Below are 16,480 nucleotides of genomic sequence, written 5' to 3' on the forward strand. Positions count from 1 at the left end.
AATTATTTACAATTTAATCGTAATGAATATCAACCATGCTATAGGTACACAGTCACCACGGCAGTCACCACTACAGTCACTAGTCACCACTACAGTCCCCAATTTATAAAATAAAAATTAATGGTTTAACACACTTTATGGTACATTAATTAGTTGCAATCCCTCATCAAATGAATCCATTCCATTAGTGATGGGCACCGAAATGGAAAATCTATACACATATCAGTTGCATTTTACGATTCCATATTGATAACATATAGTTTTGTAGAAAATACATTGCAACTGTGTAAATGTTCACTTTTCTGAACCAGACGACTGCTTTTAATACAATGGGAAGCTCATCCACAATTGATGGACCATCAGCAGACAATTAAGTATGCTAAGCAGACTGTTTTACCGTTTGTTTTTTTATCGTATGCTAAGCAGACTGTTTTACCGTTTGTTTTTTTATCATATGCTAAGCAGACTGTTTTACTGTTTGTTTTTTATCGTATGCTAAGCAGCCTGTTTTACTGTTTGTTTTTTTATCGTATGCTAAGCAGCCTGTTGGAAGGTCTGTGAGAGGGCTTTGTGCCTGCAGATACAGTCATGTGTGCTTTATTCCAGAATAGTGTACGTCAACCGGAAGAATAAGGCACAATACGCCTTGATCATATCGATGTCAAACAATATCAATATCATATAGAATTATCTATATTAGTGCCCACCACTATATGAAATAAATAACACATTTATATTTAAATATATACTGAACAAAAATATAAACGTGACATGTAAAGTGTTGGTCCCATGATTCATGAGATGAAATAAAAGATCCCAGACATTTTCCAAGCTTACTTCTCACAAATTTGTTTATATCCGTTAGTGAGCATTTCTCCTTTGCCCAGATAATCCATCCACCTGACAGGTGTGGCATATCAAGAAGCTGATTAAACAACATGATCATTACACAGGTGCACCTTGTGCTGGAGACAATAAAAGGCCACTCTAAAATGTTCACTTTTGTCACACAACCCAATGCCACAGATGTCTCAAGTTTTGAGGGAGCATGCAATTGGCATGCTGACTGCAGGAATGTCCACCAGAGTTGTTTCCAGAGAATTTAATGTTCATTTCTCTACCATAAGCCGCCTACAATGTCGTTTTAGAGAAGTACGTCTAACCGGCCTCATAACCACAAACCACGTGTAACCACGTTAGCCCAGGACCTCCACAACCTGCGGGATAGTCCGACACCAGCCTCCCGGACAGCTGATGAAACTGAGTATTTCTGTCTGTAATAAAGCCCTTTTGTGGGGAAAAACTCATTCTGATTGGCTGGCCTGGGAGGGCATAGGCCCAGCCACTGGGGAACCAGGCCCACCCATGGCTGCGCCCCTACCCAGTCATGTGAAATCCATAGATTAGGGCCTAATGAATTTATTTCAATTGACCGTTTTCCTTATATGAACTGTAACTCAGTGCAATTGTTGAACTTGTTGCATGTTGAGTTCATATTTTTGTTAGAGTATAATTTAATTATATTTCTTCATTTCGTCAGTCTGCTGCACCATTCAAGCTTAACATTTGAACTTCTTTCCACTAAAGTAATTTTCCTCTCTGATAACTCATGTAAAACATAGTCTTGGATGCCACTGTGAAAAAGTTTATTCATATTGCCCTCTCTGAAGACTGCTTTATAGAGAACAAGCACACAATCACCAACTGCCACTGGTTTTTAAAAGGCCGAGGCTGCGGATCAGACTTTTCTGGTCTAGGCTTTTCGGCGGTACAAAATAGGCCATAAGAACTTTTTTAAATACCCACCGCGTCTTTCTGAAAGGACCCTCCCCCATTCCTCACGAGTATGAACACTTTCAGAAGGCACTGTATGTCCAATATGAAATAAATATTGTATTTAAGATGATTTGCCACTTTTAAGGACCGCACACTGAGAAGAGTGTCCTCTGGGTGTAAACTCGGTGGATTTGGAAACTAAAAGTGTTCCAGACGAGAATCAACCCCCCCTTTTACTGTGACACAAAAGTACAAAACATAGTGTACAGTGCAATATATCTATCTATATATATATGTCCAATGTATATTTTTGGGGAAATGTTAACTGATTGGACAAGATGGGTTGCAAGATGAGCAGTGACTCCTTGGTGTGTAAACTCTAGATTTGGAAAGTAGAATAGCTCCTGATCCTGAGTAGAGTGGACCCCACTAGCTCCCGAGTAGAGTGGACCCCACTAGCTCCCAAGTAGAGTGGACCCCACTAGCTCCCGAGTAGAGTGGACCCCACTAGCTCCCGAGTAGAGTGGACCCCACTAGCTCCCGAGTAGAGTGGACCCCACTAGCTCCCGAGTAGAGTGGACCCCACTAGCTCCCGAGTAGAGTGGACCCCACTAGCTCCCGAGTAGAGTGGACCCCACTAGCTCCCGAGTAGAGTGGACCCCACTAGCTCCTGAGTAGAGTGGACCCCACTAGCTCATGAGTAGAGTGGACCCCACTAGCTCCTGAGTAGAGTGGACCCCACTAGCTCCTGAGTAGAGTGGACCCCACTAGCGCCTGAGTGGACCCCACTAGCTCCTGAGTGGACCCCACTAGCTCCTGAGTGGACCCCACTAGCTCCTGAGTAGACCCCACTAGCTCCTGAGTAGAGTGGACCCCACTAGCTCCTGAGTAGAGTGGACCCCACTAGCTCCTGAGTAGAGTGGACCCCACTAGCTCCTGAGTGGACCCCACTAGCTCCTGAGTAGAGTGGACCCCACTAGCGCCTGAGTAGAGTGGACCCCACTAGCTCCCGAGTAGAGTGGACCCCACTAGCTCCCGAGTAGAGTGGACCCCACTAGCTCCCGAGTAGAGTGGACCCCACTAGCTCCCGAGTAGAGTGGACCCCACTAGCTCCTGAGTAGAGTGGACCCCACTAGCTCCTGAGTAGAGTGGACCCCACTAGCTCCTGAGTAGAGTGGACCCCACTAGCTCCTGAGTAGAGTGGACCCCACTAGCTCCTGAGTAGAGTGGACCCCACTAGCTCCTGAGTAGAGTGGACCCCACTAGCTCCTGAGTGGACCCCACTAGCTCCTGAGTGGACCCCACTAGCTCCTGAGTAGAGTGGACCCCACTAGCTCCTGAGTAGAGTGGACCCCACTAGCTCCTGAGTAGAGTGGACCCCACTAGCTCCTGAGTAGAGTGGACCCCACTAGCTCCTGAGTGGACCCCACTAGCTCCTGAGTGGACCCCACTAGCTCCTGAGTGGACCCCACTAGCTCCTGAGTGGACCCCACTAGCTCCTGAGTAGAGTGGACCTCACTAGCTCCCGAGTAGAGTGGACCCCACTAGCTCCCGAGTAGAGTGGACCCCACTAGCTCCCGAGTAGAGTGGACCCCACTAGCTCCCGAGTAGAGTGGACCCCACTAGCTCCTGAGTAGAGTGGACCCCACTAGCTCCTGAGTGGACCCCACTAGCTCCTGAGTGGACCCCACTAGCTCCTGAGTGGACCCCACTAGCTCCTGAGTGGACCCCACTAGCTCCTGAGTGGACCCCACTAGCTCCTGAGTGGACCCCACTAGCTCCTGAGTGGACCCCACTAGCTCCTGAGTAGAGTGGACCTCACTAGCTCCTGAGTAGAGTGGACCCCACTAGCTCCCGAGTAGAGTGGACCCCACTAGCGCCTGAGTAGAGTGGACCCCACTAGCTCCTGAGTAGAGTGGACCCCACTAGCTCCTGAGTAGAGTGGACCCCACTAGCGCCTGAGTAGAGTGGACCCCACTAGCTCCCGAGTAGAGTGGACCCCACTAGCTCCCGAGTAGAGTGGACCCCACTAGCTCCCGAGTAGAGTGGACCGCACTAGCTCCTGAGTAGAGTGGACCCCACTAGCTCATGAGTAGAGTGGACCCCACTAGCTCCTGAGTAGAGTGGACCCCACTAGCTCCTGAGTAGAGTGGACCCCACTAGCTCCTGAGTAGAGTGGACCCCACTAGCGCCTGAGTAGAGTGGACCCCACTAGCTCCCGAGTAGAGTGGACCCCACTAGCTCCCGAGTAGAGTGGACCCCACTAGCTCCCGAGTAGAGTGGACCCCACTAGCTCCTGAGTAGAGTGGACCCCACTAGCTCATGAGTAGAGTGGACCCCACTAGCTCCTGAGTAGAGTGGACCCCACTAGCTCCTGAGTAGAGTGGACCCCACTAGCTCCTGAGTAGAGTGGACCCCACTAGCTCCTGAGTAGAGTGGACCCCACTAGCTCCTGAGTAGAGTGGACCCCACTAGCTCCTGAGTAGAGTGGACCCCACTAGCTCCCGAGTAGAGTGGACCCCACTAGCTCCTGAGTGGACCCCACTAGCTCCTGAGTGGACCCCACTAGCTCCTGAGTAGAGTGGACCTCACTAGCTCCTGAGTAGAGTGGACCCCACTAGCTCCCGAGTAGAGTGGACCCCACTAGCTCCTGAGTAGAGTGGACCCCACTAGCTCCTGAGTAGAGTGGACCCCACTAGCTCCTGAGTAGAGTGGACCCCACTAGCGCCTGAGTAGAGTGGACCCCACTAGCTCCTGAGTAGAGTGGACCCCACTAGCTCCTGAGTAGAGTGGACCCCATTTTCACTGCGACAGAATGCAAAGGCAATTATGTACAGTCCAATAAATGAAGAGTACACACACAAAAAAATATTGTTGACCATTTAGGCTTGAAAAAAACGTATAAATTAATTACATATCTAAAATAGATTTAATTCTTCTTTGTATGATAACTAGTATAAAATATATAGATAATTCAGCAAATTTCATTTACAAACAGGGGTTGGGTAGGTTACCTTCTAAATGCAATCTGTTACTAGTTATCTGTCCAAAATGTTAATCAGTAACGTAACTTTGGATTACTCAAAATCTGTAAAATAATCAGATTATTTTGTTACTTTTAGATTACTTTCCACTAGAAGACAAAAAGGAATATTATCAATTGAAAGACGTTTTTTACAGAATCAATCAATGTTAGAGTTTACATACACTACATTGACAAAAGTATGTGGACACCCACTCGTCGAAAATCTCATTCCAAAATCATGGCCATTAATATGGTTGGCCCCCCCTCCTTTGCTGCTATAACAGCCTCCACTCTTCTGGGAAGGTTTTCCACTAGATGTAGGAACATTGCTGCTATAACAGCCTCCACTCTTCTGGGAAGGCTTTCCACTAGATGTTGGAACATTGCTGCTATAACAGCCTCCACTCTTCTGGGAAGGCTTTCCACTAGATGTTTGGAGCATTGCTGCTATAACAGCCTCCACTCTTCTGGGAAGACTTTCCTCTAGATGTTGGAACATTGCTGCTATAACAGCCTCCACTCTTCTGGGAAGACTTTCCACTAGATGTTGGAATATTGCTGCAGGGACTTGCTTACATTCAGCCACAAAAGCATTAGTGAGGTCGGGCACTGATGTTGGGTGATTAGGCCTGGCTCACAGTCAGCGGTCCAATTCATCCTAAAGGTGTTTGATGGGGTTGAGGTCAGGGCTCTGTGCAGGCCAGTCAAGTTCTTCCACACCGATCTCGACAAACCATTTCTGTATGGACCTCGATTTGTGCACAGGGGCATTGTCATACTGAAACAGGAAAGGGTCTTCCCCAAACTGTTCCCACAAAGTTAGAAGCCTAGAATTGTCTAGAATGTTGATGTATGCTGTAGCGTTAATATTTCCCTTCACTGGAACTAAGGAGCCTGAACCATGAAAAACAGCCCGAGACATTTATTCGTCCTCCACCAAACTTTACAGTTGGCACTATCCATTCGGTCAGGTAGCGTTCTCTTAGCATCCGCTAAACCCATATTCGTAGATCGGACTGCCAGATGGTGAAGTGTGAATCATCACTCCAGAGAATGTGTTTCCACTGCTCCAGATTCCAATGGCGGTGAGCTTTACACCACTCCAGCCGATGCTTGGCATTGCGCATGGTGATTTTAGGCTTGTGTGCAGCTGCTCGGCCACGGAAACCCATTTCATGAATCTCCCGAAGTTATTGTACTGACGTTGCTTCCAGAGGCAGTTTGGAACTCGGTTGTGAGTGTTGCAACAGAGGACAGACGGTTTTTACGTGCTACGCGTTTCACACTCGCCAGTCCCGTTCCCTTCTGTGGCCTACCACTTCGTGGCTGAGCCGCTGTTGCTCCTTGACGTTTCCACTTCACAATAACAGCATCTACCCTTGACCGGGGAAGCTCTAGCAGGGCAGAAATTTGACTGTTGGAAAGGTGGCATCCTATGACGGTGCCACGTTGAAAGTCACTAAGCTCTTCAGTAAGGCCATTTTACTGCCAATGTTTGTCTATGGAAAATGCATGGCTGTGTTCTCGATTTTATACACCGGTCAGCAACGGGTGTGGCTGAAACAGCCACACACAAATACACCTGTACATTTGTGAACAGCCATCCACAACCACAATCCGTAAAAGCGAGAATAATTGAGAGAGCAGCATGACATCCACATCACTGTCATGTAGATATCAATAATAGATCTAAAAGTGATATTTGCGTGTCGGCCGTGTCCTCCTGACCGCCTAGCATTTATTCAAGTTTGTCTTTAGATGAAGACAGAAGCATAATTGAAAGACATAGTTTGCACTAAGAGCCCAAAATAATTTGGCGTCATCTCTGATTTACAGTCGGGAATCACTCGGGCGGGAAACAAACGTAAAACTTTGAAAGTCGAGAAAACAAAAGTAATCAAAGTAGTAATCTAGTTGTTCAAAAGGATCTCATCTGATTACAACAGTTGGCTGGTACCGTTAATCCCCAACCCTGTTTACAGGACGGGACTCTTATTCTGAAAATCCGTGACCAGGAAGTGCTTAGTTATTCTTGTGACCAAATAATTAATTTTAGAATTAATTGAACATAGAACCTTTTTCAAATGTAGGTTTGTTGATGACCTACCCCGGCCAAACCCTCCCCTAACCCGGATAACCGTGTGCCAAATTGTTTGCCACCCTAATGGGACTCCCGATCACAACCGTTTGTGATATAGCCCGGGATCGAATCAGGGTCTGTAGTGACGCCTCTAGCACAGAGAGGCAGTGTCTTAGACCGCTGAACCAGGGTCTGTAGTGACTCCTCTAGCACTGAGATGCAGTGCCTTAGACCGCTGCTCCACTCGGGAGCCCACTGAGATGCAGTGCCTTAGACCGCTGCGCCACTCGGGAGCCCACTGAGATGCAGTGCCTTAGACCGCTGCGCCACTCGGGAGCCCACTGAGATGCAGTGCCTTAGACCGCTGCGCCACTCGGGAGCCCACTGAGATGCAGTGCCTTAGACCGCTGTGCCACTCGGGAGCCCACTGAGATGCAGTGCCTTAGACCGCTGCGCCACTCGGGAGCCCACTGAGATGCAGTGCCTTAGACCGCTGCTCCACTCGGGAGCCCACTGAGATGCAGTGCCTTAGACCGCTGCGCCACTCGGGAGCCCACTGAGATGCAGTGCCTTAGACCGCTGCGCCACTCGGGAGCCCACTGAGATGCAGTGCCTTAGACCGCTGCGCCACTCGGGAGCCCACTGAGATGCAGTGCCTTAGACCGCTGCGCCACTGAGATGCAGTGCCTTAGACCGCTGTGCCACTGAGATGCAGTGCCTTAGACCGCTGTGCCACTCGGGAGCCCACTGAGATGCAGTGCCTTAGACCGCTGCGCCACTCGGGAGCCCACTGAGATGCAGTGCCTTAGACCGCTGTGCCACTCGGGAGCCCACTGAGATGCAGTGCCTTAGACCGCTGCGCCACTCGGGAGCCCACTGAGATGCAGTGCCTTAGACCGCTGCTCCACTCGGGAGCCCACTGAGATGCAGTGCCTTAGACCGCTGCGCCACTCGGGAGCCCACTGAGATGCAGTGCCTTAGACCGCTGCGCCACTCGGGAGCCCACTGAGATGCAGTGCCTTAGACCGCTGCGCCACTCGGGAGCCCACTGAGATGCAGTGCCTTAGACCGCTGCGCCACTGAGATGCAGTGCCTTAGACCGCTGTGCCACTCGGGAGCCCACTGAGATGCAGTGCCTTAGACCGCTGTGCCACTCGGGAGCCCACTGAGATGCAGTGCCTTAGACCGCTGTGCCACTCGGGAGCCCACTGAGATGCAGTGTCTTAGACCGCTGCGCCACTCGGGAGCCCACTGAGATGCAGTGCCTTAGACCGCTGCGCCACTCGGGAGCCCACTGAGATGCAGTGTCTTAGACCGCTGCGCCACTCGGGAGCCCAAACATAAGGCATAAAATGTCACCAGAGTTTTCCCAAACATTGAAATCTGACTGATGTGTATTGCCGTTGTTGATCTTACGATTAAAACCAGCAGGAAGTCCCGGGTAAAACCTGTCTAATGTAAAGTGAATCAATCCAACCATCTTTTACTCAAACTGACGACAGTAGTAAAACACGCAATAGTATTTAATTTTTTTGTACAAAACAGTCATCCAAGACAAAGCGATACCTTATTCCCCCCGCCCCCGACAAAACCTTGCAGGTTCTCTAAACTTTACAGCACTGATTGGTTTAAACTTCAGAAAGGAAACGGGATCGATCATAACAACAATATTGCTTTTTGCTTCCAGATCAGTCAAAACACACAAAAAAAAAAAATGGCTTGACATTTTTTTTAAAAGGCAAAAAAAGGGACTCGCAACAACACTGCCAGTCAGATTCAGTACAACACAACCCATTTCAGTAGAGATCTTCATCTGAACCGTGTACAAGTATGAACAGCACAAAGACAAATGTGACAACTGTCTCGGGAGCAATCGCTTCCTAAAATATACACGCAGAAGACTGGCATTCAACACTGAAAGTCGGGGACAGGAAGAAGAGACGAAAACCAGCTCCAAATAGTTAAATGCTCTTAACCGCGTCTCCTCCAAAATAAGATGAACTAAAAATGTGGATTTTGGGGTGTATTTTGGGTTGGAACCCCCCCCCCCCCCCAGTTAGTTCAGTTACACTGCATGCATGATAGACATGAGGCGACTTCACAGCACGATGTAAAACAGAACAAAATCACTAAGAACAGTTCAGATTCTTAAAAAAATAAAATTAAAATAAATGGAGAAAAAAAAGAGAAAAGAAATGACTAGGTCAGAGAAACTACCACAGGATTTCTTGTTTGATTTGATTTAGTCCCTGATTATCTCCTGTAGCGCCCCCTCTCCTTCTCCCTGTCTCTGATCCGGTCTCTCTCTCGGTCACGTTCGCGTCCACGGTCTCTGTCGCGGTCCCGGCGGGCATCCCGGGGCCGTTCCCGCTCCCTCTGCCGGTCTCGTTCTCTGGGGCGGCTGCGGCGACCTGTCACCACGGCCTGGGTCCGTCTCAGGAAGTCATCCACCCGCATGTCATAGTCATGCTGCAGAGAGAGAGAGATGGTGTTCAGGCTATACTACATCCCAAATGACTCAGTATTTATTTAGTCATGCTGCGGAGAGAGAGAGATGGTGTTCAGGCTATACTACATCCCAAATGACTCAGTATTTATTTAGTCATGCTGCGGAGAGAGAGAGATGGTGTTCAGGCTATACTACATCCCAAATGACTCAGTATTTCATTTATAGTGCACTACACATTTAACCAGGACAGAAATGAGCTGTACCAGGGTAGAGCTGAAGGAGCGTACGACTCTCTTCTCCCTGAAGCGGGCGTCGTGTGGTACAGGGTGGTGGCCAGTGTACGGGGGATGTGCCTGGGGAGGTGGAGGATGGTGCTGGTAGAACGGGTGGTGAGGTGGCTGCTCCATCCCAGGGTACGGTGCCTACAGGGGAGATGGTTTTTAAAATGACACTATGAATGAAGTCAGTGGCAAGAAAACCTCTTAAAAATGGCAGGTAGGATCAATTAACAAAAACAATGTACTTGCTATGTAACTACGGTATACAAAAATTGAAGAGCCATGTACGTAAAATGAGTTGCATGTAAATTTAACAAACAAATATTAGATAGAGTCTTCTGAAGAGATGAGCCATTAACGATACAGAGACTATGATGAGAAACTTCAGAGAACTATTCACCCAAAATATTGACTAATATACAGACAGGAGCAGATTAGTGTAACTTATTAGGTGAAATACTGCAACGCGTTTCGACCAGACATATTTCTCGGGTAGCATTAATAGGCCTTTTAGTCTTATGTCTATATTAAACCATATTACTTCGAGCCCCTTATAGCTCTATGAACCAAACTTCTAGAACATACCATTCCTTGCCAAGGAGGAGGCGGCCCAATGGTGTGGTGGAACTCTCTCATGTAATCGTTGTAGGACTGGAGATAACAAAACACATGATAATATCAATAGGAGTGAATCAAATTAACTGTGTGTTAATATCAATGACTACACACACACACACACACAAAAGTATGTGGACACCCCTTCAAATTAGTGGATTCAGCTATAGATCGCGGCCATTGGACTCTGGAGCAGTGGAAACGCGTTCTCAGGAGTGATGAATCACGCTTCACCATCTGGCAGTCCGACAGACAAATCTGGGTTTGGCGGATGCCAGGACAGCGCTACCTGCCCCTATGAATAGTGCCAACTGTAAAGTTTGGTGGATGAGGAATAATAGTCTGGGGCTGTTTTTCATGGTTCGGGCTAGGCCTCTTAGTTCCAGTGAAGGGAAATCTTAACACTACAGCATACAATGACATTCTAGATGATTCTGTGCTTCCAACTTTGTGGCAACAGTTTGGGGAAGGTTCTTTCCTGTTTCAGCATGACAATTCCCTCGTGCACAAACCAGAAATGGTTTGTCGATCGGTGTGGAAGAACTTGACTGGTCTGCACAGTCCTGACCTCAACCTCTGCGATGAATTGGAACGCTGACTGTGAGCCCGGCCTAATCACCCAACATCAGCACCGGACCTTCCTTATGCTCGTGGCTGAAATGGAAGCAAGTACCAGCAGCAACGTTCCAACATCTAGTGGAACACCTTCCCAGAAGAGTAGAGGCTGTTATGGGACTAAAGGGAGGACCGAGTCCATATTAATGGCCATGATTTTGGAATGAGATGTTTGACAAGTAGGTGTTCACATACCTTTGGTGATGTAGTGTATATTTACTGAACTCACCCCATTGAGAAACACATCTCTTCTTACTCCAGTTGGGAAGCGCCTGGGGAAATGAAGTTTCTACTGGTTAATGTCTGGGGAGGGTTGGTGGAGAGGGGCGAGGGCCGGGGGAGGGTTGGTGGAGAGGGGCGAGGGCCAGGGCGGTCATTACATTTTGTCAGCCGGTTATTGTCATGCAAATGTCTGCCGGTCTCACAGTAATTTACCGTTAATTAACCAACACATTTAGCATCTCCTGGCTTCCACGCATAGCCTACAAGCCACTGATGCAGATCTCTGAAAAATCTACATTTAAAAAAGTGAATTTATTATACAACATCACAATAAATCCATTATTTTAGGCAGGTTTAAAGAAACGTTATAATTTTAAGGGAACAAAAATACAGTCTGTTATCTGGCTATGCTGTAGGCGTATTAATTTAGCTGAAATGCTGATAAGTCCCCGTAACATTATTTTATAGTATGTGTGCGCATATGAAGTGGCTATGTTGAGCGTCGAAGTGATCATTTGAAACGGGTCCTATACACTAGATTTAGAGTTATTTGGCAACTTTAATTTTGAACGATACAAACCTCAGAATGTCTTAGAAATCAAAACATAAATGGGCTGCAGGATTCAACTAAATCGGCGATATGAAAAAGTCCCCCCCCAAAAAAATATGCTTGTGCCTCATCAAGTTATCACCTTTTCAACCATCAAACTATACTCAATTTAATCTAGTCTTCACTAATATGTCAAATTTAGGCAGGGTAGCCTAGTGGTTAGAGTGTTGGACTAGTAACCGGAAGGTTGCAAGTTCAAACCCCCGAGCTGACAAGGTACAAATCTGTCGTTCTGCCCCTGAACAGGCAGTTAACCCACTGTTCCTAGGCCGTCATTGAAAATAAGAATTTGTTCTTAACTGACTTGCCTAGTTAAATAAAGGTAAAATAAAAAAAATAAAAAATAAAAATAAAAATTTGTTGGGATTTAGGGAAAAAAGGCCCATTATCAAATAGGTGGGGGGGGGGGGACATGTCATCCGTATGCACTGGAAAAGCGAATGGAGGCCGCTTTCCATTGTAAAATCATGCTGGGTAGGTTACTCTGGTATATAGAGGAGCGGCCGGAGTAACTAGAGGAGCCGCCGGCGTAACTAGAGGAGCGGCCGGAGTAACTAGAGGAGCCGCCGGAGTAACTAGAGGAGCCGCCGGCGTAACTAGAGGAGCGGCCGGAGTAACTAGAGGAGCCGCCGGCGTAACTAGAGGAGCGGCCGGCGTAACTAGAGGAGCGGCCGGAGTAACTAGAGGAGCGGCCGGCGTAACTAGAGGAGCGGCCGGAGTAACTAGAGGAGCGGCCGGAGTAACTAGAGGAGCGGCCGGAGTAACTAGAGGAGCCGCCGGAGTAACTAGAGGAGCCGCCGGAGTAACTAGAGGAGCCGCCGGAGTAACTAGAGGAGCCGCCGGAGTAACTAGAGGAGCCGCCGGAGTAACTAGAGGAGCCGCCGGAGTAACTAGAGGAGCCGCCGGAGTAACTAGAGGAGCCGCCGGAGTAACTAGAGGAGCCGCCGGAGTAACTAGAGGAGCCGCCGGAGTAACTAGAGGAGCCGCCGGAGTAACTAGAGGAGCCGCTGGGAGTCTCCTGTTGCTTGTGGCAACCATCAAAACTCTGCTTTCACACGGGATGAGCATGAAGCCTCTCCCTAGGCGACAGGTGATATTCCCGCCCAAACTCTGGATGCCATGGTCTCTCCAACCAGTGATTTAATGTGGGAAACCAAGTGAAATCTGATCGGGAACATCGACAGTAACATGTTTTCACAACAAACAAACAAAAACATTTAATTAAACTGTTGCCAGCCCCTCTCTGTGTTCTGGAGAAAGGAATGAAGGAGAGGAGGAGATGGAAACGCACGGTGGAGAGACACTCCGGAGCTAAAAGAAAGGCCATATAAAAATGAAAATATAAAAATGCACTATATATAGGCTCTGTAAGCAGCCCAACAGCATGGCGTGGGGCTAGACGTTCTCTCTCCTGGACTCTCAGAGCAGCAGACGGGGATCCAGGAAGCATAATAAAAGTGAATCCGTTAGCTTAGAAGGCCCTGTCCATTTCGTTAGGCTTCAAAAAAACAACACATCCACAACGACCATATTTTACACTCAGTTTCAACCTGTTGTTGAACTTCTCTCTTCAAAATTCATCATGGGGAGTTTTAAAAGCAAGTGTTCCAACTCCAGTCCGCCAGTACCCCCAAACAAAGAACAGGTTGTCTATTTCAGAAGAACAGAATAGCGTACTCAAGAGTTGTCCTTATGTTAGGTCCTGATCTGGCTATGCCATACGGCTGTGGGCTACACTAGTTTAACATTTAACAGACGAGATTTGCTTAGAATTCTGTGGCATTATTATATAGCATTAAGAAAACAATTGAACATAGCAGAATAAATAAGAAAGGTTCAAATTAAAACAGGTCCTTAATAGAGTTACTTATGTAACTTTAGTTTATGTTTGGATCTTTAATACATTGCAAGGCTGCGTGATGCCATTAACGATGACTTGAAAAAAGTTGCATGATAAGTCATGAGCTCTGCTTTGTTTTTTGGCGCAGGCTGTACACACTTCATCAGTCTCTCTCACAATTTGACAAGACCTTGATAATGCCTTGAATTTCCCGGAGACATCCCCTTTGTGTAATGTCCCCTAAACACAATCCATCCTTCTGCAGCCAGTGGCCACAATATTATAATTCCCTTCTCCCCGAGTGCTGCGCGCTCCTAAGCACCACTCACATGGCTCTCCATCACGTAATCTGGTCTTTCTCAACAAGTGAATACAGACACGCCGGGGACCGAACTGTGCACGTCCTTTTCCAATTCCGAGGCGCATATTGAAGATATTGGTAGAACCACAGTACAAAAAAAAAGTTGTCCTATTCTATTCTACGCAATAAATAAATAATCAAAACATAGTCTGGGACAGTTGTGGGATGCTATAGATCCCAAATTAATATAAAAAAAACTTTAACTTCTCTAGGATAGGGGGCAGCATTTGGAATTTTGGATGAAAAGCATGCCCAAATTTAACTGCCTTCTACTCAGGCCCAGAAGATAGAATATGCAATTAATTAGTAGATTTGGATAGAAAACTCTAAAGTTTCCAAAACTGTTAAATTAATGTCTGTGAGTATAACAGAACTGATTTGGCAGGCGAAAAAAATGAGAAAAATCCATTCAGGAAGTAGGATTTTTGTTGTTGGTTGTAGTTCTATATTCAATGCCATTACAGGATCCATAGACTTAGGACTCATATTGCAGTTCCTATGCCTTCCACTAGATGTCAGTCTTTAGAAATGGTTTCAGGCTTGTATTCTGAAAAATGAGGGAGTAAGATCAGTCTGAATGAGTGGACCCTGTCACAGAGCTTTTTCATGCGCGCAACCGAGAAAGTGCCTTTCTTGTTTACCTTTTATATTGACGACGTTATTGTCCGGTTGAAATATTATCGATTATTTAGGCTAAAAAAAACAACCTGAGGATTGAATATAAACATCGTTTGACATGTTTCTATGAACTTTACGGATACAATTTGGATTTTTTTGTCTGCCTGTTGTGACTGCGTTTGAGCCTGTGGATTACTGAACGAACAAAACTGAGGTTTTAGGATATAAAGAGAGACTTTATCGAACAAAAGGAACAGTGCTTCCGCCGTAGAGCATTTTTGAAACCTGACACCGTGGTTGGATTCACAAGAAGTTCATCTTTAAAACTATGTAAAATAGTTGTATCTTTTCTGATTTTTTTTATAATGAGTATTTCTGTATTTGAATTTGGCGCTCTGCAATCTCACTGGATGTTGGCCAGGTTGGACGCTAGTGTCCCACATACCCTAGTGTTAACATATGTTTCCCATGACAATAAAGCTCTTAAAAGGAATGTGTGAGAGTGAGTGAGTGAGTGAGTGAGTAAGAGAGAGAGAGCGCACCGTACATAGTCAATGGTAGGCTTCGAGAGGTTCGGTATGAATACGTGTACTGTATTCGGATATCACTACATATCTACATAGTCAATGGTAGGCTTCGAGAGGTTCGGTATGAATACGTGTACTGTATTCGGATATCACTACATATCTACATAGGCACAAATAGCTAAATGAAAAAGCAGCCTAACAAATTGTGCTTGTTGTGGATGGCTGTTCACAAATCTAAATGGTGTATTTGAACCCAATTAAATGGTTGAATTAAAAGAGTTTAAGGTGCCTATCAATCATCGTTTTTAAAACCAGTGGATAGTCAATGAAAAATGCGCTCTTGAAACAGCCTATGGAATAAAAGTCTGGCTTTTATTGCTCAATCTAATTTACGCTAATAAAAAAATATATACAAAAATGGCCTAATGAACACACGCTCAAACACACACACATGCCCCTTTTAGTCGATCTGTAGTGGCTACATCCATTTTTGGACACGAACTTTTAGAACATTCCATGGTTTTTCATTATATATTTTTTGACTATTTTCTACATCGTAGAATAATAGTGAAGACATCAAAACTACAAAATAACACATATGGAATCATGTAGTAACCAAAAAAAAGAAGAGTTAAATCAAAATATATTTTAGATTCTTCAAAGTAGCCACCCTTCGCCTTGACAGCTTTGCACACGCTTGGCATTCTCTCAACCAGCTTCATGGGGAATGCTTTTCCAAGTCTTGAAGGAGGTACCACATATGCTGAGCACTTGTTGGCTGCTTTTCCTTCACTCTGCGGTCCAACTCATCTCAAACCATCTCAATTGGGTTGAGGTCAGGTGATTGTGGAGGCCAGGTCTTCTGATGCAGCACTCCATCACTCTCCTTTTTGGTCAAATAGCCCTTACACAGCCTGGAGGTGTGTATTGGGTCAATGTCCTGTTGAAAAACAATTCATAGTCCCAATAAGCACAAACCAGATGAGATGGCGTATCGCTGCAGAATGCTGTGGTAGCCATGCTGGTTAAGTGTGCCTTGAATTCTAAATAAATCAAAGTGTCACCAGCAAAGCACCATCACACCACCTCCTCCATGCTTCACGGTGGGAAATACACATGAGATCTGTTCACAGACTCTGCGGTTGGAACCAAACATCTTAAATTTGGACTCGTCAGACCAAAGGAATGATTTCCACCGGTACAATGTCCATTGTTCGTGTTTGTTGGCCCAAGAAAGTCTCTTCTTCTTATGGTTGACCTTTAGTAGTGGTTTCTTTGCAGCAACTCGACCATGAGGGCCTGATTCACACGGTCTCCTCTAAACAGTTGATGTTGAGATGTGTCTGTTACTTGAACTCTGAAGCATTTATTTGGGCTGGTAACTCTAATGAACCTATCCTCCGCAGCAGAGGTACCTCTGGGTCTTCCTTTCCTGTGGAGGTCCTCCTGAGAGCCAGTTTCATC

At 46.4% G+C, this 16,480-nt stretch overlaps 1 protein-coding gene across 1 annotated transcript in view; it reads right to left on the reverse strand.

The window, feature by feature from the left end:
- Nucleotides 1-8,386: 8,386 nt before the first annotated feature.
- Nucleotides 8,387-16,480, reverse strand: part of LOC139408256 (YTH domain-containing protein 1-like) — a 33,703-nt gene continuing 25,609 nt past the window's right edge. Inside the window, exons 12-15 of the mRNA XM_071151938.1 lie at nt 11,068-11,110; nt 10,194-10,259; nt 9,594-9,752; nt 8,387-9,350 (exon numbers count right to left, since the gene is read on the reverse strand). Of these exons, the coding sequence (XP_071008039.1) occupies nt 9,135-9,350; nt 9,594-9,752; nt 10,194-10,259; nt 11,068-11,110 (484 nt within the window). The 3' untranslated portion in view covers nt 8,387-9,134. The remainder of the gene's footprint in view (nt 9,351-9,593; nt 9,753-10,193; nt 10,260-11,067; nt 11,111-16,480) is intronic.

Source organism: Oncorhynchus clarkii, chromosome 5 (genome assembly GCF_045791955.1).
Source record: "Oncorhynchus clarkii lewisi isolate Uvic-CL-2024 chromosome 5, UVic_Ocla_1.0, whole genome shotgun sequence".
Taxonomy (NCBI): Eukaryota; Metazoa; Chordata; class Actinopteri; order Salmoniformes; family Salmonidae; genus Oncorhynchus; species Oncorhynchus clarkii.